The sequence below is a fragment of the Typopeltis vanoorti genome, chromosome 3, assembly GCF_054136105.1.
Source record: "Typopeltis vanoorti isolate ZY-2024b chromosome 3, IOZ_Tvanoo_1.0, whole genome shotgun sequence".
Classification (NCBI taxonomy): Eukaryota; Metazoa; Arthropoda; class Arachnida; order Uropygi; family Thelyphonidae; genus Typopeltis; species Typopeltis vanoorti.
Window position 1 is genome coordinate 41,629,629 of NC_143551.1, and position 25,541 is coordinate 41,655,169.

Consider the following 25,541-nt stretch of genomic DNA (forward strand, 5'->3'; position numbering starts at 1 on the left):
GTTTTATTATTATTATTATAAACATACATTTAATTATAACATTTGTTATTATTATTATTATTCTGGCCTCCATGGAGTCAAAAGACTCTTCGTGGGAGGTCCTTCCTAAGAAACACAAAGTCTATCAGGACTCATCGAGGGGAGGTCCCTCCTAAGAAACACAAAGTCTATCATACCACTCCTTAAACTCATTGACTGTGCTCGCTCTCACCACTCCATCAGGCAATGCATTCCATGGTTCAACCACCCCTCCATGCAAAGAAACCACTCCTCACCCTCTTGCTCGCAGTTTCCTTTCGTAACTTCCAGGGATGGCCTCTCGTCATCACTCCTTCCCGCTGTTCAACCAAACAAAAGAACTCCCCAGTGTCAATCCTGTAACCACCTCTCAACAGTTTAAAAGTCTCAATCACATCACCTCTCCTTCTTCATCTATCCACCAAACTCTGAAGTCCACATTCCCTCAGCCAATCCTCATAACTATCATTGTACAGTCCTGAAGCCATCTTTGTCATCCGTCTTTGTATCCTTTCCACAGTTAATTTATCCCCTTCAAATCCTGGAGACCAAATCTGAGAACAATAGTCCAAGTGTGGTCTGATCAGAGACTTATACAAGGGAATGATAACCCTCTTATCTCTGCAGGTCAGTGTCCTTCTCATAATAGCAGCAATCCTCTGTGTTACCTTCACCACCTTTGCAATATGTCCCCTAAATTTCAGGTTTCTATCAATCGTCAACCCCAGATCTCTTGTCTCCCCTACTTCCTCCAGTATAACTCCTTCCATAGAGTATGCAACCTCCCATCAAGGTATCCCAAATGTCAAGACTTTACATTTTTGTGCATTAAACCGATACCTCATTCATACTCACATGTGTCTAGTTTATTAAATCCTCTTGCAAGGCTGCTTCATCTGCACTATTACTAATAACCGTTCCCAGCTTCAGATTATCTGCAAACAACTGAATATTCCCTTGCAATCCATTGATAATGGCATTGATATAAAGGTTAAACAATACAGGTCCCAGTACTGAGCACTGTGGGACTCACTTTTAACTTCTGCCTCATTGATACTGCCTCACTATACAGAACTCTTTTATACCTATCAGACAGATAATCCTGAATCCAATTGTTTAACCTGACATCTAAACTCATGTGCTGCAACATAAATATCAGCTTATCATGTACCTATGGTTCCACAGAAGGTTCTACTAAGGTAGAAGTGGAGGAATTTTTTGAGGATTTACAGTAAGCAACTGACACAATGAAAAATGAAAAGTTGGTCGAGGGTGGGGATCTAAATAGCAGAATTGGAAATGATCGTCATATATACAAATATATTTTGGGAAAATTTTGAGAATATAGCAAAGCTAATAATAATGGCAAATACCTGTTGGATTTCTGCTCAGGACATGGACTGGTTATTACTAACACAGTGTTCCAACATAAAATTATGCACAAATTCACATGGAGAGAAGAGGCAAGTAATAACAAAAGTCTCATTGACTATGTTATTGTTGATAGTGATGTCTTCTCCCTGGTGCAGGACACTATGGTGTAAGAGGATTTGAAATTGGAAGTGATTACCATTTAGTCTTGAGCAGGATAAATTTGAATTTCATGTTGAAAAGGAGAAGATGCAAGAAAATTTTAAAGCAAATAAAAGTTGAGCAGCTATCCAAGGTGAACTGTAGACTTAAATACATTATTCAAGAAAAAATGAAAGAGTTTGAGAACAGGAACCAAACCTTGGAGATTCAGTGGCAAGCTCTAAAGAAAACATTGATTGATTCAGACAGAGAGACATGTGATGAGATAGTTGCAAAGGATAGAAAAATCAGAACCCCATGGCAGACACAGGAAATTAAAGAGGCAGTAAACAAAATGAAGACAGCATATCAAAAGTTCCTGGCAAATAACTCGGCTTGTGCTCTTAGAGAATACAGAGACAAATATAAGAAAGCTAAACACTGTGAAAAACTAGCTAAACAAAAGTCATGGGAAGACTTTGGTAAGAAGATCGAAAATAAATATCAAGAAGGCGGCAAGATATTCTGAAGGTTGTTGTAGAAGCTCAGAAATGGAAGAAAGATACTGTAAAAGGAATTAGAGATGATAAAGGTGACATGAAAACTGGAGAAAAAGATATCCTTGAAGTATGGAATAATTACTTTGAAAAATTGTGAAATTAAACAATCAGTGACAGCACAGTTGTAAAAAAACACTGACCAGGCATGCAATCAGGAATACATATACATACTTGAAGTACAAAAAGCCATCAAAAGCCTGAAATGTGGAAAGGCAGCTGGAGTAGATGACATTCGACCAGAAATACTCAAATATGGAGGTATAAAAGTCTTATAGTGGCTGCACTGCATAGTTCAGAAGTTCTGGACAGATGGATGAATTCCAGATGATTGGAGTAGAGCTCTCCTAGTATCCATATATAAAATTGGAAATAAAATGGAATGTGAGAATTTCAGAGGTATTTTTCTACTGAGTGTTCCTGGTAAGATTTATGCAAGTATACTTGGGAAACGGTTGAGAAGGATTGTGGAAGTGAAGCTTGGTGAAGTACAAGCTTCAGGGCAAATAGAGGCTGTCAGAATCAGATTTTCACTTTACAACAAATATTAAAAGGTGGCAAATCTTTTGGCAACTCCTATAGGTAAAAATGACCTTGCTACTGCTTCTCCCTGGTATCTCCAACTCTGGGCCTGGCTCCCACTGAAGAGACCTCAATAAAGGTCGAAACTAGTCTGGGTTGTGGCCAATCCCTTGATGCATAACAGTATACATATCCGCAAGGAGATGTGTTTTGCATTTTGGGAGATACTGGATTAGGAGTGTTGGTAGCTTGCTCCACCTTTACTACAAGTTGCCTGGTGTTGTACTACTTACCCAGGTAAGATAGTACAACACTATATTCAGTCCTAAAGATATTTTCAGGCACAAACTTTGTTTGCTCTCACTGGGATAAAGGATTAAACTAAATTTATTATATTTTACAACATATAGTTGAGAAATTATGGGAATATAACAAATATCTCTATTTAAGTTTTGTAGATCTTGAAAAGGCATATGACAAGGTGCCAAGAGAGAAGCTATTCAAACCTTACAGCTGCGTGGTGTCAAAATGCTACAGTTGTATGGTCAATGGTATTATTTCAAGGAAAACGTAGTCTTTATTTGAGTTGTAAGTCAGCAGTTAGAATTGAAGTACAGGAACATGGTTTAATGTTAAATCTGGTGTTACACAAGATATTCATTATCCCTCTGTTATTCATTATCTATATGGATCACATTATGAAGGAGAGTGACATTAAACCAGATATCAAAATTGGAGATGTTAATCTCAGCTCTTTACTTTATGCAGATGATGTTATACTTTTAAATAATTATTGTACAAGTCTGCAAGATTCCCTGACTAAACTGAATAACTGTTGTAATAGGTATGGTATGAAGGTCAGCAATAACAAGACAAAGAAAATGAAAATACCCACAAACAATGAAAATATCAACTGCATTGTAAATGGAGAAATTATAGAACATGCATCTACTTAGACATGATTTTTAATAAAGATGGTAAATTAAATATGGAATTAGACAACAGAATCAACAAAGCTAGTATGGTAGGAAGTCAACTGAATAAATTTATATATAATAAGAGAGAAATTTTTGTCATGTTGTACCATCATTTTCTATATTGGTTTCAGTGGCAAGCCTTGAAGAAAACCCTGATTGATTCAGCCAGAGAGGCATGTGGTGAGGTTGTCTGCAAGGATAGTAAATCAGAACTCCATTGTGGACACAGTAAATCAAAGAGGCAGTGAAGGAAAAGAAGAAAGCATATCAAATGTTCCTGGCAAATAAGTCAGCTTTTGCTCTTAGAGAATACAGAGACAAATGTAAGAAAGCGAAACACTATGTAAAATTAGCTAAACAAAAGTCATGGGAGGACTTTGGCAAGAACATAGAAAATAAATATCAAGAAGGTGATAAGATATTCTGGAGGGTGTTGAAGAAGCTTAGAAATGTAGGAAAGAGTGCTGTAAAAGGAGTTAGAGATGATAAAGGTGACATGAAAACAGAGGAAAAAGATATCCTTGAAGTATGGAGTAATTACTTTGAAAAATTGCTAAATGAAACAAGCAGTGATAGCACAGTGGTAAAAAACACTCAACAGGCATGCAATCAGGAATACATATCCATACATGAAGTAGAAAAAGCCATCAAAGGTTTGAAATGTGGAAAGGCAGCAGGAATAAATGATATTCAACCAGAAATGCTGAAGTGTGGTGGTATAAAAGTTACAGTGGCTGCACTGCATAGTTCAGAAAGCCTGGACATAGGGATGAATTCTCGATGATTGGAGTTGAGCTCTAATAGTACCCATATATAAAAAGGGAAATAAAACTGAATGTGAGAATTACAGAGGTATTTACCTACTGAGTGTTCCTGGCAAGATCTATGCAAGGATACTTGAGAAACAGTTGAGAAGAATTGTGGAAGAAAAGCTTGGTGAAGAACAACCTGGATTCAGGCCAAATAGAGGCTGTCAGGAACAGATCTTCACTTTACGACAAATAGTTGAGAAAGCATGGGAAAATAACAAAGATCTGTATTTAAGTTTTGTTGATCTGGAAAAGGTTATGACAAGGTGCCAAGTGATTAGCTATTCAGTATGCTACAGTTGTATGGTGTCAATGGGGGCATTATATCAAGCAATACTTAGTCTTTATTTGAGTTGTTAGTTAGAATTGAAGGAAGTACAGGAAGATGGTTTAATGTTAAATCTGGTGTGAGACAAGGCTGTACATTATCCACTCTGTTATTCATTATCTATATGGATCACATTATGAAGGAAAGTGGTATTAAACATGATATCAGAATTGGAGATTTTAATGTCAGCTCTTTGCTTTATGTGGACGATGTTATACTTCTAAATAAATCCGCTACAAGTTTGCTAGATTCCCTGACAAAATATGAATGACTTTTGTAATAGATATGGTATGAAGGTCAGGATTAAAAAGACAAAGTTAATGAAAATGGATAGAATTGTTCAAAATGTCAACTCTGTTGTGATTGGGGAAACCTGTGGAACAAGTAAAACATTTCAGCTACTTAGGCACGATTTTTACTATTTTTACTGAAGATTATTATTATTCAGGCCTCCATGGAGTTGAAAGACTCATTGTGGGAGGTCCTTCCTAAGAACCTAAAGTCTGTCAAGACTCATCGGGGGAAGACCCCCCCCCCCCAAGAAACACAAAGTCTATCATACCACTCCTTAAACTCATTGACCGTTCTCGCTCTCATCACTCCATCAGACAATGCATTCCATGGTTCAACCACCCTCTACGCAAAGAAACCACTCCTCACCCTCTTGCTCACAGTTTCCTTTCGTAACTTCCAGGGATGGCCTCTTGTCATCACTCCTTCCTGCTGTTCAACCAAGTGAAAGAACTCCCCAGTGTCAATCCTGTAACCACCTCTCAACAGTTTAAAAGTCTCAATCATATCACCTCTTCTTCTTCTATCCACCAAACTCTGCAGTCCACATTCCCTCAGCCGATCCTCGTAACTATCCTTGTATGGTCCTGAAACCATCTATGTCATCCGTCTTTGTATCCTTCCCACAGTTAATTTATCCCCTTCAAATCCTGGAGACCAAATCTGAGAACAATAGTCCAAGTGTGGTCTGATCAGAGACTTATACAATGGAATGATAACCCTCTTATCTCTGCAGGTCAGTGTCCTTCTCATAATTGCAGCAATCCTCTGTGTTACCTTCACCACCTTTGCAATATGTCCCCTAAACTTCAGGTTTCTATCAACCATCAACTCCAGATCTCTTGTCTCCTCTACTTCCTCCAGCATAACTCCTCCCATAGAGTATGCAGCATCCCATTGATGTTTCCCAAACCTCAAGACCTTCATTTTGCTGCATTAAACTGATAACCCTATTCATTTGCCTATCTATCTAGCTTATTCAAATCCTCTTGCAGGGCTACCACATCTGCACTATTACTAATAATTCTTCCTAGCTTCACATCATCCTTAAACAACTGAATATCCCCTTGCAATCCACTGGCAATGTCATTGATATAAAGGTTAAACAATATAGGTCCTAGTACTGAGTCCTATGGGACTCCACTTGTAACCCTCTACCTCCTTGAAACTGCTCCACCATACCCAACTCTCTGATACCTATCAGACAGCCAATCCTGAATCCAGTTGACCAATCTGACATCCAGACCCATGTGCTGCAACTTAAATATCAGCTTATCATGTGGCACCCTGTCAAATGCCTTTGCTAAGTCTAAGAAAATTGCAGTATATGCAATTTTCTTATGTTCTTGTAACTTTATTATAAAAAGCATATTGCTAAAACAAGAGCGCCCTTTCACAAATCCATATCGTCTCTCACAGATAACATTACCCTCATCTATGGTAAATTAAATATGGAAATAAACAACAGAATCAACAAAGCTGGTATAGTAGGCAGTCAATTGAATAAATTCATATGGAATAAGAGAGAAATTAGTCAGAACACTAAATTAGCTGTATACAAGACAGTGTTCAAACCAGTTTTAACTTATGGATCTGAGAGCTGGGTCAGAGATAAAATACTTGACCAAAGACTAGAGACCACAGAAATGAGAATCTTGGGAAAGATTAGAGGCATGAACAGATGGCATCAATGGCAGTATCATATTAAAAACAAGGATATTAGGATAAAAATTGACATTGTCAGCATCCAGGAATGCATTAGCAGAGCTAATCTTAGGTGGTATTGTTAAATTGTGAATGAAACTATGTTGTGTAATTTTTTTTTTTTCATTCACATTTAACATTGCTTATTATATATTAATCATGATTTGTATAAAAATTATTTATTATTCCTTAATTAAGGATTACTATTTAATTATTTATTCTAAACTTAACCTACTATTAATTTATTAGGCAATAATATGTGTAGAATTTATAATAACTGAAATATATATATGATGTAACGAAAAGTATTATTATAAATAATTGTATACGTAATGAAAGAGCTGATTATGTAGCTCAAATGTTCTGTTTATTCTTATTTGTGAAATTTTAATGTTATGTAATCAGTTATGTAAGAGTAGAGCGTTGTATTACATTAGCGAAATGTTTACGTTCATGCATTGTCATGGAGACGCATGAAATAAACAAGCACGAGTCGAAGAGTGCGTGACCTTGGAACCAGAAAGGAGAAAGGAGGCAATAAGAATTTGAATGAGAGAAAAGGGAAGAGTTTTGCGGAGCCTGAAGTAAAGTAGGATATAAGCAAGGAAGTGAAAGAAAAATTATAAATTCTTTAGGGCAGAAATTCAAGAGAATAGTGTTTAGAAGTGAGCAGAAAACGTAGTGAAACTTATACTCAGCTGCAAGTGAAATCAACTGTTGTTATAGAGGAAAAATTGATCTCGTAATCGGATAAATAAAGAACTGGACATTCAATGGGAAATTCTGATTAGTTCCAGTTAATCTTGGATTACGTCTTAATTCTGTGTTGCCCTGAGAAGAATTATAATGAATTTATCTAGTTGCTGAAAAGTAAACAAGGAAGGATATCAGTACCATATTGCTTTTTTTTAGAGTAGTAAAGCGCGATTAACAGTAGTTCAGTTAAAGCGTTGGAGAATTTTATTTAATGTGTTCCGCTAGCTCAAATAAGTTAATTCATAAGTGTGCTCGCAATAAATTGATGTATTGAAGATTGTATCTGGTAAGAGTAGTCATACATGTTTGTTTATTCTAACATTAACTATAGCGTATCTTCGAAGTTCAAGGTCCGAAATAAGATTGCTTGGAATATTGTCTACCTTGATTAGTGCCTGCTGTGAATTTAAACATTAAGTACAACTGATAGATGTGTGCAGACTGATCAAATGAGAAGTTTTATTTTATTAACTTGAGTTAAGAAAGCTTGTAATTTTGAAGCAGTGAATTGTATGTTAAAGTTTAGAACATTGAATTGGCATGAGTGACTTAGCAAGATGTATTAAGTTGATTGTATTGTTTTATTTTAAAGCAGAATTCTTGTATTTGTTATATATATCATATATTAAATGTTTTATTTTGTTAATCTAAATATTGTGTTTGCCTGAATTCCTTTTTATTGCACCGTTCATAAATATTCGAATCTTGCAGGAACCCCAAGTGGAATAGTAAATGATTCGGCCTAATGAGAAGACTGCTAACTTAATTAAGAATTGATCCTACTATTTTATATAGACTAATCTAAAAATAAGGTGGCGCAGTATAATTATAAATTTCCCTACTTTTGGATCGGTGATCAATTCGCAATTAGTTATTTTATTTATAAGAGTGACTTGAACCAAGATGGCGGATTTAGAACATAACATGAAAATAGAACGTCACGACAGTATGGTCACTTAAACAGAATGGGTGAGGAAAGATTAGCAAAACAAGTGTTCTCTGCCAGGTTGGCAGGAAAATGTCCCAGAGGAAGACCAAGATATAGGTGGATTGATACAGTACAAAGTGCCTTAGTCGATAGAAATATACGATCTGATAATGTTGGAGTCTTGACAAGTAACAGACTGATTTGGAGGAAAATTGTAGATAGGAAGTTAGTAATGATGCAAATTTTTCATGTAGTATTATCATATCCTGTACATCCATTGAGGGTACATGTCAGGAATTTGATGATGATGATGATAAGAGAGAAATTAGTCAAAACACTAAATTAACTGTATAGAAGATAGTGTTCAAATCAATTTTGACTTATGGATCTGAGAACTGGGTTAGAAATAAAACATGACCAAAGACTAGAGATCGCAGATGAGTCTTTAGAGATATTAGGGGCATGAACAGATGTCATCAATGGCAATAACATATTAAAAATAAGGATATTAGGAAAGAACTTGACATTGTTAGCATCCAAGAATGTGTTGGCAGAACTAATCTCAGTTGGTATGATCACTTAAAGAGAATAGGAGAGATAAGATTAGTAAAACAAGTGTTCTCTGCCAGTTTTTCAGGAAAAAGATGCAGAGGAAGACTAAGATATAGGTGGATTGATACAGTAGAAAGTGCCTTAGAAGATAGAAATATAAGATCTGATAATGTTGGAGTCTTTACAGGTAACAGATTGATTTGGAGGAAAATTGTAAATAGGAAGTTAGTAATGATGTAAATTTTTCATGTGGTAGTATCATATCCTGTACCCCTTGAGGATACATGTCAGGAATTTGATGATGATGATAAGTAGTGACTGGTTTGTGGAGTAATGAGGATAGTTTAAGTTTAGGGGATGCAAAGTTAAGTTCATAGTGCAGGAAAAAAAGAGAGGGGATGTGATGTAAACATATAAGAGAAAGGTATAATACAGATGCATATAAGGAAAAAAAAGATATCATGACAGAAGTATATAAGAAAAAAAAAAGGGATATGAGAAAAGCATATAAGTTACTAAAGGTGTTTTATAGATTTCATGCTAAATATATGTTCCAGTACATGAATAGATGGGGCTAGGAAATGTTGACTCCTGGATGTTGTGTGTGTGTGTGTGTGTGTGTGTGGTTAACATGGCATTAGGACTATAAATGTTTGTTTGTTTGGAGAGCACCACTATCCAAACTATCATATGGATATAAGCTTTGTCAGAGATATGATAGGTATTGTGGTAAATGGAGGTTAATGTAGGCCTCCTGTAATAAATTACTTCAGATTCTATGGAGGGTCACATATAATAATAGTTGAAAGTTGACTTTCATTGTATCAGCTATTATTATATAACTGATACAGCCTGGCTTGCACAACTGACCTCCTAATATTAGTTGGTAATATAATATTACCAACAACTTCAGGCTCAATGTAGTTAACATATTATCACAGACCTTTTGCCAAAAAAGAAATCTCTCCAATAGCAATTTCCATGCACTGTGTAAACTCCAAAAAGACATCAATGTAAACATTACTATAGCTGACAAAATTGATGGTACTTTTGTTTTCAATTCCAGTGATTGTAATCAGAAAATGAATCTACTGCTCAGAGAGGGTACCACTTATAAACCGCTAGATTATAGTCCCAGAAAAAAACTTTAAAAAGCTTCTAAAAATGTCACTTCTTGGCCTCCTGAAATTATAAAACAACTCAAACCTTCACCTCCCCAGGATATACAGAGTGCCAAAAATTCATCAACCCAATTACCCTCTCCATACCATAGTAGATGCTACTGACTCCCTCACCTTTTAATTAGCAGACAGGTAGCTAAATCTTTAATTCCACTTGCTTGGCACACTGCTTGTTATATAAAAAAATTTCACATTTCAAATTCTTAATCCACAATTTAGTTTTAAGCAATAATGATATCATGGTGAGCTTTAATATCATCTCCTTATTCACAAACATTCCCCTTTCTGACACTCTAAATTTACTGAAAAATGCCTTTCTTTCTGACATTATTGATCTTTTTAAGTTTTCTATCCACACTGGTTATTTCTCTTCGAAGGCACCTTATACAGATAGAAGCTATCTCCATGGGCTACCCCCAAATCTGCCCTATTTCTGTATGGAGCATTTTGAAAAATATGCCCTTTATACTGTTAGACTATTAGCACTATTAATACAAATGCACTATTAGTCAAACCTATAGTGCATTTGTATCATGGGTGTGTTAAGGATTTTTATCAGTTTTGTATAGATTTTTGTAATGTTTTATTTTTTATTTATTTATTTTTTTACATAGTCCAGAAACTCTGCTCTGGAGACCAAACATGGAACTTTTTCAAGCCACTTCAGACCTCCAATAAGTGGGACGGTGGTCTCACATTGGGCAATGAAATTCCTCTCCCATCTAAATTTGGTTAAGATATATTGATGATGTGTTCTATATTTGGCAACAATGGCTCAGACACATTAGACTCTTTCCTCCTTCACTTCAAAAGCATGCAAGTGCAAAAGAGTGTTAAAATTGATATTAGGATTGTGGAATACTGCTTATGAAAACAGATTGAGAATTTGTAGACTGCAGATACTAGCAAACAGTCGAAAGTGGGATGATATGATTGAGATTTTCAAACTTCTGAAAGTATTACACAAGATGATGATGGATTGAATTTTTCATTTTATGGAAGATGGGGAAAGTATGAGAGGGCATCCTTGCCCTCTCATACTTTCAAATTGAGAATGAATGCCATCAAGATAGGGATGAGAACTTAATTTTTCTCTTATAGAGTAATGTGGTATTGGAATGGATTACCATTGGATGTTGAGTACAAGTAGTCTGAATGATTTCAAGAAGAGGTATGACAGTTGTGTAGGAAGTATGTGGCCTCCCTTGATGAGTCTCTAACTCCCTGGAGGTCTCTCTTAATAATAATAATTCTATATATATCAATCATTTAGTAATTAGTATCTCCCTTTTATAGTTTTTCCAATATTTTTCTCATATGCTATATTTTATTTTCAATGTATTTTCTACGTATTTATAGCAAGGGATGAAGTAGCCAATCTTGCTGAATCAAATATAGATAATGTTCTTGACTTCAAGTGGATTAGTCAGCTGCGCTACTACTGGGAAGGAAATAATGTAATTGTAAGAATGATATCTACCGATATGGATTATGGTTATGAGTATCTAGGCAACTCTGCTCGGCTGGTAATTACCCCACTGACAGATAGATGTTATAGGTAATATTATTTTAGAATATTATTTGATATTCTCTATAGTTAACAACACTGCATATTAATTAGATATAAATAATTTTTAAACAATTTGCATGATTAATATATGTAACATTTATTATAGATCATGTAATAGAATCTTTGACTTTGACTATGGTCTTCCACCAGGAGTTTAAGTACATCTATGGACAAAGTTATATGCATAACTTGAAATAAAACTTCATAGATTGATTAATTTTTGTATATTTACACTCATTTACATTCGCAAACATCCTTTTTTATTTTATTTTTTATATATGTTAATTTTTATTTCTGTTACATATTTAGGGGATATTTAGAACAAGGAGAGTGAGTGTTGAATTTCTGAGAGATGAATATCTTAAGCTGCACGCAACTGAAGCAACTAGAGGCTTTAATGCTTTGGATTTGGTGAAAACTTCTCAAGATGTACTGATAATGAGGTGTTCACACTGCCACCAGTTGGTGAGAGTGATCATGAGATACTAGTTTGGGAAGTGGTGAAACAAGTAAAGTTCCACATATATTTCAAAAAGATATATGTGGAGGTATATAGTAGGTGATTATAGGAAGCTCTGTAGTCATTTGGCATCAGTATGTCGGGTAGATGAGCTGAGCAGAATAGTGTTTGCAGTGCATGGAAATTGGCAAGGCAGCATCTGACACAAGCAGTATATGACTGCATACCAAGGGTTAAGTGAGTAAATAGAGTAGGAGTGAAATGAATGAACAGTGAAATCAAACAAGCAAGCAAGCTGTGTTAGAAAAGAAATTCTATGGAGGAGGTACAAGACAGTTTGTAATAATCAGATCCATGATGAGCATAAAGTGCAGACTAGGAAGGTGATGACCATGGTAAAGCAAGAGAAAAGGTGCAGTATGAGAGGAGATTGTCTGGATGGTCAAGCCAAGATTAACTCAAGGAAATTTTTCTGCTATATGGCAAGCAAGAGAAAGAAAAATTATGACAAGTTGACACTGTCAGATAGTTATGGCAGCAGAATAACAGTTGCAAAGGATTTAGTGGAATTATTGCATGAGGACTAGTATACAATATCATGCTGGTATATCATACAGGTGTAAACAATACAGTGCAATTTGTAGAAGGGGAGGCAAGTATTAAGAGAATTGGAAGTGAAGGAATCCAAGGTGTATCAGGTGTTTTATTATTATTATTATTATTTCATAACACCTCCAAGGAGTCTGAAGACTCATCAAGGGAGGACACCTACTCTACAGCTCTCCATCTCCACCACTACTCCAAACCTCTGCTACCATCATTATCTACATTCAACGCTATTTACTGATCGCAATAGTATTTTTGTCTGTAAATTGCATACGTTCTGAATGGCCAATTTGTCTGTATTGATTGGGTTAGATGTTAATAAGGCTGTAGGAATGGATGACATATCACTACATAGTCTTTAGGAATGTGCACAACAATTATCTTTGCCCTTGACCTGGTTGATTAATGAAAGTCTTGCAGTGGGTAGGAAAGAAGGCAGAATAGGACCACTCCACAAGCATTGTTCTAGGATAGAAGTTTCCAATTATAGACCAGCCTGTGTAACTGCAGTTGCAGTCAAGGTGTTGGAGAGATTGGTTAGGAATAGAATATAGGATTGGGTTGATGGACATTCTTTATTATGGTCTGCATAGATTTGTAATTGGTAGGTCTTGTTTTAGCAATTTACTTGCATTTTAAAATAAGGTAATAAGCGTGTTATATAAGGAGAAATCATATACAGCAGTGTTTCTCAACGATGAGACAGGTAGTCTGCAGACAGACTTAAATTAATTAAATAAATATTTTTTAATTATCCAAACAAATTAAAATTGAATAAGTAAGTAAAAATTATTGAAATCAAATGGAGACTTAAAAAAAACAACAAATAACATCAGAATGTTCAAAGGCAGAAGCAATAAAACTATATTGTTGTTTACTTCACCCCTCTTATTATTCGTCATTCTGTGCTGCTTCCACCTTCCCTTGCTGTTTTTTCAGAATTGAAGTGAACATGGTCATCCACATTTCAACCAATTGCTTGTTATTACTGAAGGTTTTCCTCCTTCAACCAAGGCTCAGTATACCTTCAGAAGTGCTAAATGATACTTGAACAAAGTGTGTGTCATGAGTTAACCCCAGTATTTATATATTTATATATTTTTCAGAAACATTCTCTAATAATGGAAAAGTGGCTTAGAACTTGGATTTTGAAAAAAAGAGCAAATAAAACAGGTGATGCTAACCCTAATTGTGATACACAGGGCCAAGCCACACGGTTGTGCAGATTGTGCGCCGCACAAGGGCGCTTGAAGATTGGGGCACCATTTCATCACGGGAAATAATAAAAAAATATTAAATTTTCTTATTCCTGAATTATATCGTACTATATAAATTACACAATTACAAATTATAGTTAATGCAATAAAAATGAAATTTTAAATCAGTCAAATAATTATGAATTCTTAATAATCTAACAACATTTTTTTAACTTAATACATCACCAGTTTTATTATAATTTGTTTGAAGTGAAACGTTATCAATATTACCACAGATTTTATTTCACAGAGTAAGCAACGACTCAGCAAAAATTTTATAAATATTCTCGATTGTTTATTATATTTTTAGTGGAAATTGTTAGTTTAAGACAGACTGTGAATTCATTCTTATGCTGTGCTTTGCCCAGTAATGTCAACTGGATGTAGCATAGAGGCAGCCTGCCTCACGCCGCTGCTTAATAAGGGCGCTCGTTCAGCCGTATTACGGCAACAAGATATTTTACAAAAATACAGCGTTTAGTTAGCAAATAAAAAAGCACCATTTCCCATTGACAGTGAAATATATGCTTATTATATTTTATTAATAAAAAAAATTATAATCATACATACTAAAACTAAACATTTCAGAACCCACTTATTCGATACTTAAGGAAACAACCCATAAAGTATCATACGATGTGAATTTCATAAACTTTTATAGTCTATATATATATATATATATATATATATATATATATATATATATATATTAAATTATATTATGCATGAATTCTCCTACTCAAATTGCAAGTCTCTATCGCCCCAAATTTCACATTGGAGCGATAACTCGCTCCCTGCAGTAAACAGTACGCCATCCCAAACGTTACACTGCAGAAACAGGAAAACCAATTAGTTTTATCATGTCTTATAAGGTAAGATAAAGTACTAGATAAAGTTCACAGACTTTTGCAGACTGTGTAATATATTTCTCAACAAATAGTGCAATTACAGACAACTAGGAATATAAACACTAACTAATGAATCCCATCTTCCCTCCAACAGAAACTGCCATATACACTCAATCAAACCACATGTTGCACCTACAACATGTGGTTTTGCTTGACAGTACCCCCCCCCCCCCATCATGAACGTGTTAAAACTAAGAAATATATAGTAAATGCATTTCAGATATTATGGAAATCGGTTTAAGAGAATTAGCACTTCAATTCAATTGTCAGCTTGTTTTGTTTGGGTCGCGCGATCTTTTGTTAATACCGCACCAATCATATGCACTTCTTAATAGCTGCTTTTTCTCTATTAGCCTACAATCGCGCACATTTTTCACTTCTCATTAGTAATTTGTCAAGGATTGTTATTCATTACGTATCTCAAGTCTTAAATTACTGGTAATTTTTGCTTGATATAATGGGAAAGATGGCGACTCTATTTGGGTAGATAACTTTGATTGCACACAAGGAAACTGCTCTGGAGGACAGAAGAAGTGATGGAGAATAGAAGCTTCTTGGTAAGTCATACCCATTTTCAGTTTTTTTTTTTCTGAAAACTTTAGTTTCCGAAAATCCCAGCATATATCTCACAGCACGATTTTTCAGCTTTAATTTTAGGAAAAAAGTGCAAGTTATAGTCGAGTAAATACGGTAATTTTCTTAGTTTTCAAATTGTTAAGTATGAATCATTAGTTAAAGACTGGATTTATAAAATGCACAAAAGAGAGCAGATATAGAAATAAGCAATTTCACTCCTTTCATTGATGATAAATTATTCATATTAAGTAAAAATGTATAGAATCTTTATAAATTTTGTTCTATTAAAAATAAATAATTTTTTTTGTTTAAATATACATCTATACATCTAAATTCAAATAAAACAGACATTTACAATGAAATATATTTTTATTTATTATTATTATTATTTTAATAAGGGTACTTTGAAAAGATACTTGGGTACAAGGGGTACAAGGATATCTGAAGTTTCAGAAACACTGATCTATTGAAAAATATTTAGTCTGTAACATAGGTGTATATTACGATGTTCATTTTCCTAAATTGTGCTTAGAATTTGGATAGACGAAATAGTGTATATCCAAATATGCACTTACATTTTTCTCAGCATCATTTCAATTTTGAATGTAAAATAAATTTAGTTTAATCCTTTATCCAAGTGTGAGCAAACAAAGTTTGCGCCTGAAAGTATCTTCAGGACTGGGGTAAGGTGGTACAACACCAGGGCAACTCGTTGCAAAGGTCGAGCAAGCTACCAACACTCCTGTCTCAGTATCTCCTATAATGCAAAACACATCTCCTTGCGGATATGTCTAATGTTATGCATTAAGGGAAGGGCCACTACCCAGACTAGTTTCGACCTTTATTGAGGTCTCTTCAGTGGGAGCCAGGCCCAAGATGAGATACCAGGCAGAAGCATTCACAGGTCATCTCTACCTATAGGAGTTGCCAAATGGTGTGCCACCCTTTTTTAATAAATTACTCTGGATTTAGAGAAAGATGTTGAAAGTTTATTTTTCACTTGGTTAGAGTATAATAAATTTAGTTTAACCAAGTCTATCATCTAACCAAGTGAAAAATAAACTTTCAACATCTTTCTCTAAATCCAGAGTAATTTATTAAAAAAGGGTGGCACACCATTTGGCAACTCCTATAGGTAGAGATGACCTGCGAATGCTTCTGCCTGGTATCTCAGCTTGGGCCTGGCTCCCACTGAAGAGACCTCAATAAAGGTCGAAACTAGTCTGGGTAGTGGCCCTTCCCTTAATGCATAACATTAGACATATCCGCAAGGAGATGTGTTTTGCATTATAGGAGATACTTTGCAACGAGTTGTCCTGGTGTTGTACCACCTTACCCCAGTCCTGAAGATACTTTCAGGCGCAAACTTTGTTTGCTCACGCTTGGATAAAGGATTAAACTAAATTTATTATACTCTAACCAAGTGAAAAATAAACTTTCAACATCTTTCTCTAAATCCAGAGTAATTTATTAAAAAAGGGTGGCACACCATTTGGCAACTCCTATAGGTAGAGATGACCTGCGAATGCTTCTACTGGTATCTCAGTTGGGCCTGGCTCCCATTGAAGAGACCTCAATAAAGGTCGAAACTAGTCTGGGTAGTGGCCCTTCCCTTAATACATAACATTAGACATATCCGCAAGGAGATGTGTTTTGCATTATAGGAGATACCGAGACAGGAGTGTTGGTAACTTGCTCCACCTTTGCAACGAGTTGCCTGGTGTTGTACCACCTTACCCCAGTCCTGAAGATACTTTCAGGTGCAAACTTTGTTTGCTCACACTTGGATAAAGGATTAAACTAAATTTATTATACTCTAACCAAGTGAAAAATAAACTTTCAACATTTGAATGTAAAACATTGAGTGTATTGTGTATTCTGGGTTTAAGTGACTTTGGTCAATTTTTGACTTTGATTTTAATTGTGTACTTATTTTTGGATTTTTGATAGACAAATAAAATTTTAAAGATAATAGTTTATAAATTATAAACATATTAATCAGCTGAGGGACCATATCTAAAAATCCCGTTTATATGTGGGGTAGACTATCTGCACGTCAAACTGACGTGGATCAAATTAAATTAATAAACATAGGTTATTTATGACTTATAAAACTCTTTAGATGATCTAAGTTTGTTTACACATACTTTCTTGATATTTTTTTGGTGTATTTTTGCATCATTTAATATTGTGTGTTACAGTGTTACTGTGCAGTTGCCTTTTGTTTCATAATATATATTTATTATTATTATTATTATTATTATTATTATTATTACAAAAACCTCCATGGAGTCAAAGACTCATCGTGGGTTGTCCACTGTTATACACACAGTTTATCATACTGTGCCTTAAATATATTCACTGTCTCTGCACACACCACACTCTCGGGCAAAGCATTCCAATCACTCACCACTCTCCATGCAAAAAACCTGCTCCTCATTCCCTTGCTCACACCCTCCTTATACAGCTTCCAGGAATGACCTCTTGTTCTCCTGCTATCCTCACCCATTCTGTGCAAAACCTCCCCGACGTTAATCTGGTAATAACCACTCAACAGCTTATATGTCTCAATCATATCCCTCCCTCCTCCTTCTATCCACCAATTTCTGCAAATTGCATTTTGTCAATCTGTCTTCATACTCTACATTCCAGAGACCAGAAACCACCTTAGTCAATCGCCTCTGAACTTTTTCCAACGCAATTTCATCTTTTTGAAAACCAGGTGACCAGATCTGTGCACAGTAATCCATATGTGGCCTGATCAAAGCCTTATACAAAGGAACCATAACATCCTTACGTCTACAAGTCAATGTCCTCCGCATCATTCCCATTATCCGCTGTGTTGTCTTCACTATTTTAGCAACATGTCCCCGAAATTTTAGGTCCTTGTCTACAATCACTCCCAGATCTGTCATTTCCTCTTCATCTTCCAAGATATTTGCACCGATTGTGTACTTTACATCCCATCTCTGCTTCCCAAATTTCAAAACCTTACACTTTGAGACATTGAATTGATATCCCCACTTATTTACCCATTCAGACAGTGTATTCAAGTCCTCTTGCAAAGCTACAGCATCCACACTACTCCTGATAGCTCTGCCCAACTTTGCATCATCTGCAAACAACTGCACATCACCATTCAGACCTCTCCAGATATCTTTTACATACAAATTAAACAGCAATGGACCCAAAACAGACCCTTGAGGTACACCACTAGTAACTTTCCTCTTCTGCGATATCGCTCCTCCATAGACAACTCGCTGATACCTATCAGACAACCAATCTCCAATCCAGTGAACCAATCTACTGTTCAGCCCCATCCGTTCCAATTTAATTACCAGCTTGTCATGTGGCAATTTATCAAACGCCTTTGCAAAATCTAAATATACCACTGTATATGCAATACCCTTATCCAACGTATTTGTCACTTTATTATAAAAAGTAAGCAGGTTGCTAAAGCATGATTTTCCTTTAGTAAATCCATGCTGGCCACCAAAGAGTATTTTTCTGTTGTCAACCCAATTCTGAACTTTATTCCTAACTAACTTCTCTAATACCTTGACCACAACTCCAGACACACAGACTGGTCTATAATTCAAAGCCTTACTCTTATCACCTCCCTTATGAATTGGAACAATTTAACTTCTTTCCACTCTTTTGGAACTTGACCCAGTGAGAGACTCATGTTGAAAAGATATACAAAAGCTGTTGTTAACTCTCTGGCACATTCCCTCAAGACACGTGGTGAAATAGCATCAAGTCCCACAGCCTTATTTACATCAAGTCTATTCAATTCCTCATATACCTCCTGTTCACTTACTAACAGTTCCTCCTCCTCCTCTGCTCCCATAACTTTCAAGTTCTGCATGATGTCACATTCGCAAGAGTGAAATACCTTTAGAAATTGCTCATTAAATATCTCAACTATATCCTCCGCAGCAGTTATCATTCCTCCGTTTTCACCAATCAATCCCAATCTACCATAATCATTCTTTCTTCTACTGGCGACATATCGAAAAAACTCCTTAGGATTTTTTTTGGCTGCTTTAGCTAACTGCTGCTCATACTGCATTTTTGCTACCCTTATCAAGCTAGTCACCTTCCTCGCCTGCTCTCTTTGTACTTCTCATGCAATTGATTGTTATATATACTCATTTTGTGTTTCTTCCATAATACCTTCTTCTTCCATATTGCATACCTTATCTCTTGATTCATCCATTTTACACCCACTCTGTTTACCCTCTTGACCCTCGGAATATACTCTGATATTGCCTCCACCAAATAGTTCTTGAGTATGGCCCAAGCAGCATTGATATCCTTTCCATCCAGTTCTTCTTTCCAATTTATTATCGCAAGCTGTTTCCTGAGCTTTTCGTAATTACCAGTCTTATAATTCCACATATATCCCTTTCTAACAGACGTCCTCGAATGACTGGTCACCCTGCACGTGATCACCTCGTGGTCACTCTCACCAACTGGTGGAAGATTTGACACCTCATTTATAATAACATCATCTGATGAGATGATCAAATCCAATACTCTTGATCTTCGTGTACCCTCCGTTACGTACTGCCTAAGGTAATTATCTTTCAAAAACTCCAAAAATTCATTTTCTTTACCCCCAGATGCAGTCTCTTGCTTCCAATCTATATCACCATAATTAAAGTCGCCCATAATGATAACTCGTTTCTTGCTTTGTTGTTTAGTAAATTTTTCGTGAATTTGAATTATTATTCATGTAAAGTAAGTACACTATTATATTTTTGCTAAATTTGAAAATCAGTTAAATTTGTTCCATTTTAGTTAATTATCTTATTTTGAAAACAAAAGATTTTTTTATCTTATGTTGGGTAGACATCTAGAAAATAAATAATTTTCAATAAGAGATTTATTTATATATTTGTTCTGGGGGGAAGACATTGGGGTTGGGGTCTTTTTACTAATTTCTTTAATAAATAATTTTAATATTCTAGAAATTTCTTAATTATTAAACAATTACCAGAATGTAAAAAATATTAAATAAATATCACTGAGAAATCAATCAGTGGCTAATATCTCTACATGTTAATATCAAAAAATATCTAAAATGTAAGCATATTTATTATTGAAAACATCTGAAAAATCAAATTCTGTAATAAAAAAAAAAAAGTCAGTCTTGGGCCATTCACCTTAAAAATAATAGTCGGTTAATGGGTTAAAAAATAAGTTTAAGCGAAATTTCAGAAATTATTATTTATTCTGGTGGATAACTTTTAACGCTCTTCTTATTTTAAACTCTAACCAAGTGTGTTAACCCCTAGATGTCGGAAAAAAAAGTCAAAGAAGTTATCTAGTGCACAAAACAGGAAAAGACAATTGCAATGAGTACAACTGGAACATAAACTGGCTGGATCGCTGAATAAATTTTTAACTTCTGTACCACATAAAAAACGAAGAACAGAAAGTTCTGACGAAGTAAGTACTCTGTGTAGCTCTACTACAGAAAACTATGAAGATAACTATGAAGAAACAAATGTTATATGCGAAAATGAAACTGGCCTGACTGTACTGTCTACAGAAGTTGCAGCAGAAGAAATATTGGATTCCGATTCAGCGAAACACGAAACTTCAAATTTTAATGTTAATGATCCAAGTACTTGGCCGAATCATATAACTACCAAAGTTAGAGATTGTTTAGTTGAGCATTGCTCACATCAAGTAGTTAATAAAGAATTTCCCAAAGATGAATCTGGCCGCAAGTTTTCCGATTCATACTATTATCAAACTTTGGCAAATGGAGAAAAACGTTTACGAAGTTATTTAGTTTATTCAGAATCGCGAAATTCGGTTTTCTGTTATTATTGCAAAATATTTGGTAGTCAAAATTCCCAACTTACTAATGAATACTGTTGTAATGATTGGCAACATTTGAGTCATATACTAAAAACACACGAGACAAGTTCTGCGCACATTAAAAACTGTTCAAAATACAGCGAACTTAAAATGTCGTTGATTAAGAAGTGCACTATTGATTGCACACAACATAAATTATACGAAACTGAGAAAAAATATTGGCAATCTGTTATAGAATGGTTAATCTACATTATACAATATTTATCAAGACAGTGTATAGCTTTTAGAGGTTCTTCACAAAAACTTTTTGAAAATGATAACGGCAATTTTTTAAAGTTAGTAGAAACTGTCGCTAAATTTGATTCGATAATGGCACAACACTTGCATTGCATCCAAACATCACAAAAAAGGAACGTTGCTCATTATTTAAGTGGTAAAATACAAAATGAAATCATCCATATAATTTCTGAAGCTTATAAAACAAAAAATTTTAGAAATGGTTAGAGGTGAAATATTATTCATTAATTCTTGACACTACTCCGGATATGAGCCACACAACAATTATCTATTGTTATTAGATTTGTTAATAGAAATAAAGATACAAATATAGCAGAAATTCATGAACATTTTTGGGTTTTCAATCTGTAGAAGATACCACTGGGCAAGGACTATTTCAATTTATAAAAAAATATTTAAAATTATTGAATATTGACATTTCGGATTTATGCAGCCAAGCTTATGATAACGGTTCAAATATGCAAGGCAAACATAATGGACTGCAGAAAAAAATCCTTGAAATAAATTCAAGGGCTTTTTTTTATTCCGTGTGCTGCTCATTCATTAAATTTGGTAGTTAATGATGCAGCTAAGATATCCTGTGAAACTAAATTGTTTTGGGGTAATACAGGGTTTATATAATTATTTTTCAATATCTGTGAAACGTTCAGCTATATTAAAAAAACATATTCATGTTTTACATTTGAAACCACTTCCTGCTACTAGGTGGGAAAGTAGAGTAGAAACAATAAAGCCAGTTAAAAATAATATCAAGGAAATTTACCAGGCTCTTTTTTGATATTACGGAAGATGAAACTAAAGATATCGATTCTAGAGTTCAGGCAGACAACTTAATTTCAAAGATTTATTCGTTTAAATTTATTTGCTCTGTTCATGTTTGGTACGAAATCTTAAGTCTCGTAAATGTTGCAAGCAAAATAATGCAGAATCCAACATTTGATATAGGAAAAATTACAGAAAATCTTGATTATGTTATACAAGAATTAAATACTCGCCGAACAGACCAATATTTTGAAAATATTATTAGAACTGCAAAAGAAGTAGCAAGCAATCTTAATATTGATCCTATTTTTCCAGACATTCGCAAAAGAACAAAAACAAAAATGTTTGGTTATGAAGCATCAGATGAGACAATGCATGATCCTAAACAAAATTTTAAAATAAATTTTTTCTTTGCGATTTTAGACACGACAACTTCAGTCACGGAAAGATTCATACTCTTAAAACAACATAGTGAGGACTTTATATAAGAGACATTAACAAATTAAAAGATTGGAGCGATGAAGATTTAATGAAACATTGTAAAGATTTGCACTTAAAACTGAGCGACAATCAAAATTCCGACAATCGCGATATTGATGGTATGACTTTATTTGAGGAATTAAAAACTGCAATGTTTTATTAAAAAAGAATCAGCTCCTCAGGATGTTTTAAATTATATATACAAAAATAAATTAACCGACACGTTTCTGAATACTGCAATTGTGATGCATACTTATTTAGCATTACAAATATCCGTAGCATCAGGGGAAAGAAGTTTTTCAAAACTGGAACTAATAAAAAATTATTTGCGGTCAACAATATCTGGAGAGCGTCTAACGGATTTATCAATTATATCAATTGAAAATAATATTATGGATTCATTAGACATTAAAGATATTAAATATTTTGTGGCAGCTAAAGCAAGATGGATAAATATGTAAAATAAATCTACATTTATACTAATTATATAGTTAAAAGCATATCTCCAAATTATCTTTGTTATGTAATATTTCTTTTTAAATTAAAATAAAAGTAATTTCTGTAAATATATATATATATATATATATATATATATATATATATATATACACTGTTGTATTTATATATTAAGGAATAAACATTTTTGAAAATGTTTATTGTTAAAAATTCCTTATTAATGAATTTCAGTGATTACAATGTTCTACTACTGTTAAATAAAATTTATTTTCATATATGCATATAAACTGTTTTGTACTTTTAACAAAATAAAATTTTTCATGGAAACTTATTTTATGGGGGTGCTGAAAAACGTACAAGGGCGCCTCGTACCCACAGTGCGGCACTGGTGACACATACAGGGTGTTCGGGATAAATTTGACATATTTATAATTAATTATATTTTTCCGTAAGTTACATGTATTAACACACACTTCTCTTCATTTAAAAGTTTGGACCCTTCTTCATTCATATACAAGATGTCAGAAAGGATGGATAGCTGGAACCCACCTGAATCATGGAAGAGAATAACTTGTATCATGATGATTCGTGCCCGCCATCAAAATAAGGATATTACGACTGCTGCCCAATGCTCCCTGAATACAGTAAAAACAATCAGGCATGAACTAGAGACTTGCAATGGTGACTACGAGGATGTAGCAAGAAGAAAGATCCCTAGCAGACGATCTGATTGCGTTCGTACAGCAGAATTCCTCGCAAATCTGCAGGAACAGGTGTTGAAGAACCCTGGCATTGGAATTCGGGCTTTGTTCGTGGAGTTGCTAACTGTAGTCAAGCCCTGGATAACAAGGGTAGCCAATGGTAGGCCGTATGTATGGCAGCAGGATTCGGCCCCTTGCCACACCTCTGGGAAAAGTCAAAAATGGTTGTCTGAAAATTTCTACGACTTCACCAGTCCAAATGTTTGGCCTCCAAACTCCCCAGACCTTAACCCCATGGATTATTTTGTATGGGGCGCAGTTGAAAAAGACACCAATCGCACTTCCAGTAATACAAAAGCCCAGTTAATGGATAAAATTAAAACAGTTTTTGCGGCCCTTCCTAGGGAGACTGTAGCATCAGCTTGTTCGAGGTTCCGAAGCAGAATTGAAGCTGTGATCGATGCTAATGGTGGTTATTTTGAGTAAATCTTGTTGATAGTATTGTAATTAACTCTGCCTGTAATGTTTTTTTGTCAATTCATTAAATTTAATAGATACAAAGAAGATTTTCTTTTTCCTTACGAAACTGTCAAATTTATCCCGAACACCCTGTATGTTGTAACAGCGAGTAAATCTGATACTATTGAAGTAGGAAGAAACATGCAGTTCAAAGAAAAATTACAGTAGGAAATATAACAGTTCATATTTGGAATTCGGATTTACTTGGTGTGGAGATGAAAGTGAACAGAAACCTCAATGTGTTTTGTGTTATGAAGTGTTGTTGAACTAGTGCATGAAACCTGCGAAACTCCGACATTTAGAAACTAAACATTGTGATGTGAAAAATAAGCAGATTGGAAAAAAAAAAAAAGCCAATTTCAGAAATGCTTAGCGACGTTAAATCATGGGAAAGATGTAGTTTCTGCCATGGGTTCGATTAATAGTAAGGTACTGGAAGCATCTATCTCTTAAGTTTGCGCAAAACGAAAACAGGGAAACCTCATTCTATCGGGGAAAATTTACTACTTCCAGCTATAAAAGATGTGGGAAAAACTATGTTTGGCAACAAGTTACTAAAAGATGTATGTTGATTTGACTCCTCTTTCAAATGACACTGTCGGTTATAGAATTAATCATATGGCAGGTGACGTAGCATCTCAGTTAATTGAAAGAGTTAAGAAGGGCCCTTATTATGCGTTACAAATAGACGAGACTACTGATGTTACAAATGATGTGCAGTTAATATGCTATGGAAGATATGTGCATAATAACATTCATGATGATATTCTGTTTTGTAGAACTTTTATTTCACGCTCAATAATTACATAATACACAAAGGGATCCAGAAATAAAAATGTGTCGGCTTCGGATGGAGCTTGCTTCCTCACAGACAGGGATAGTGGGGTTGTTTCTGTGGTCAAGGAAGTGGCTTCGGATATGAATTGGGTATATTGTTTCACACATAGCGAAAGGTTGGCCTCCAAAGGAATGCTACCAGAATT

At 34.8% G+C, this 25,541-nt stretch overlaps 1 protein-coding gene across 1 annotated transcript in view; it reads left to right on the plus strand.

Moving 5' to 3' along the window:
* LOC150108079 (dynein axonemal heavy chain 3-like) overlaps positions 1-25,541 on the plus strand; it is a 1,881,116-nt gene that overhangs the window by 364,489 nt on the left and 1,491,086 nt on the right. The window contains exon 20 of the mRNA XM_090415945.1: positions 11,495-11,693. Coding sequence (XP_090272071.1) covers positions 11,495-11,693 — 199 coding nt within the window. The remainder of the gene's footprint in view (positions 1-11,494; positions 11,694-25,541) is intronic.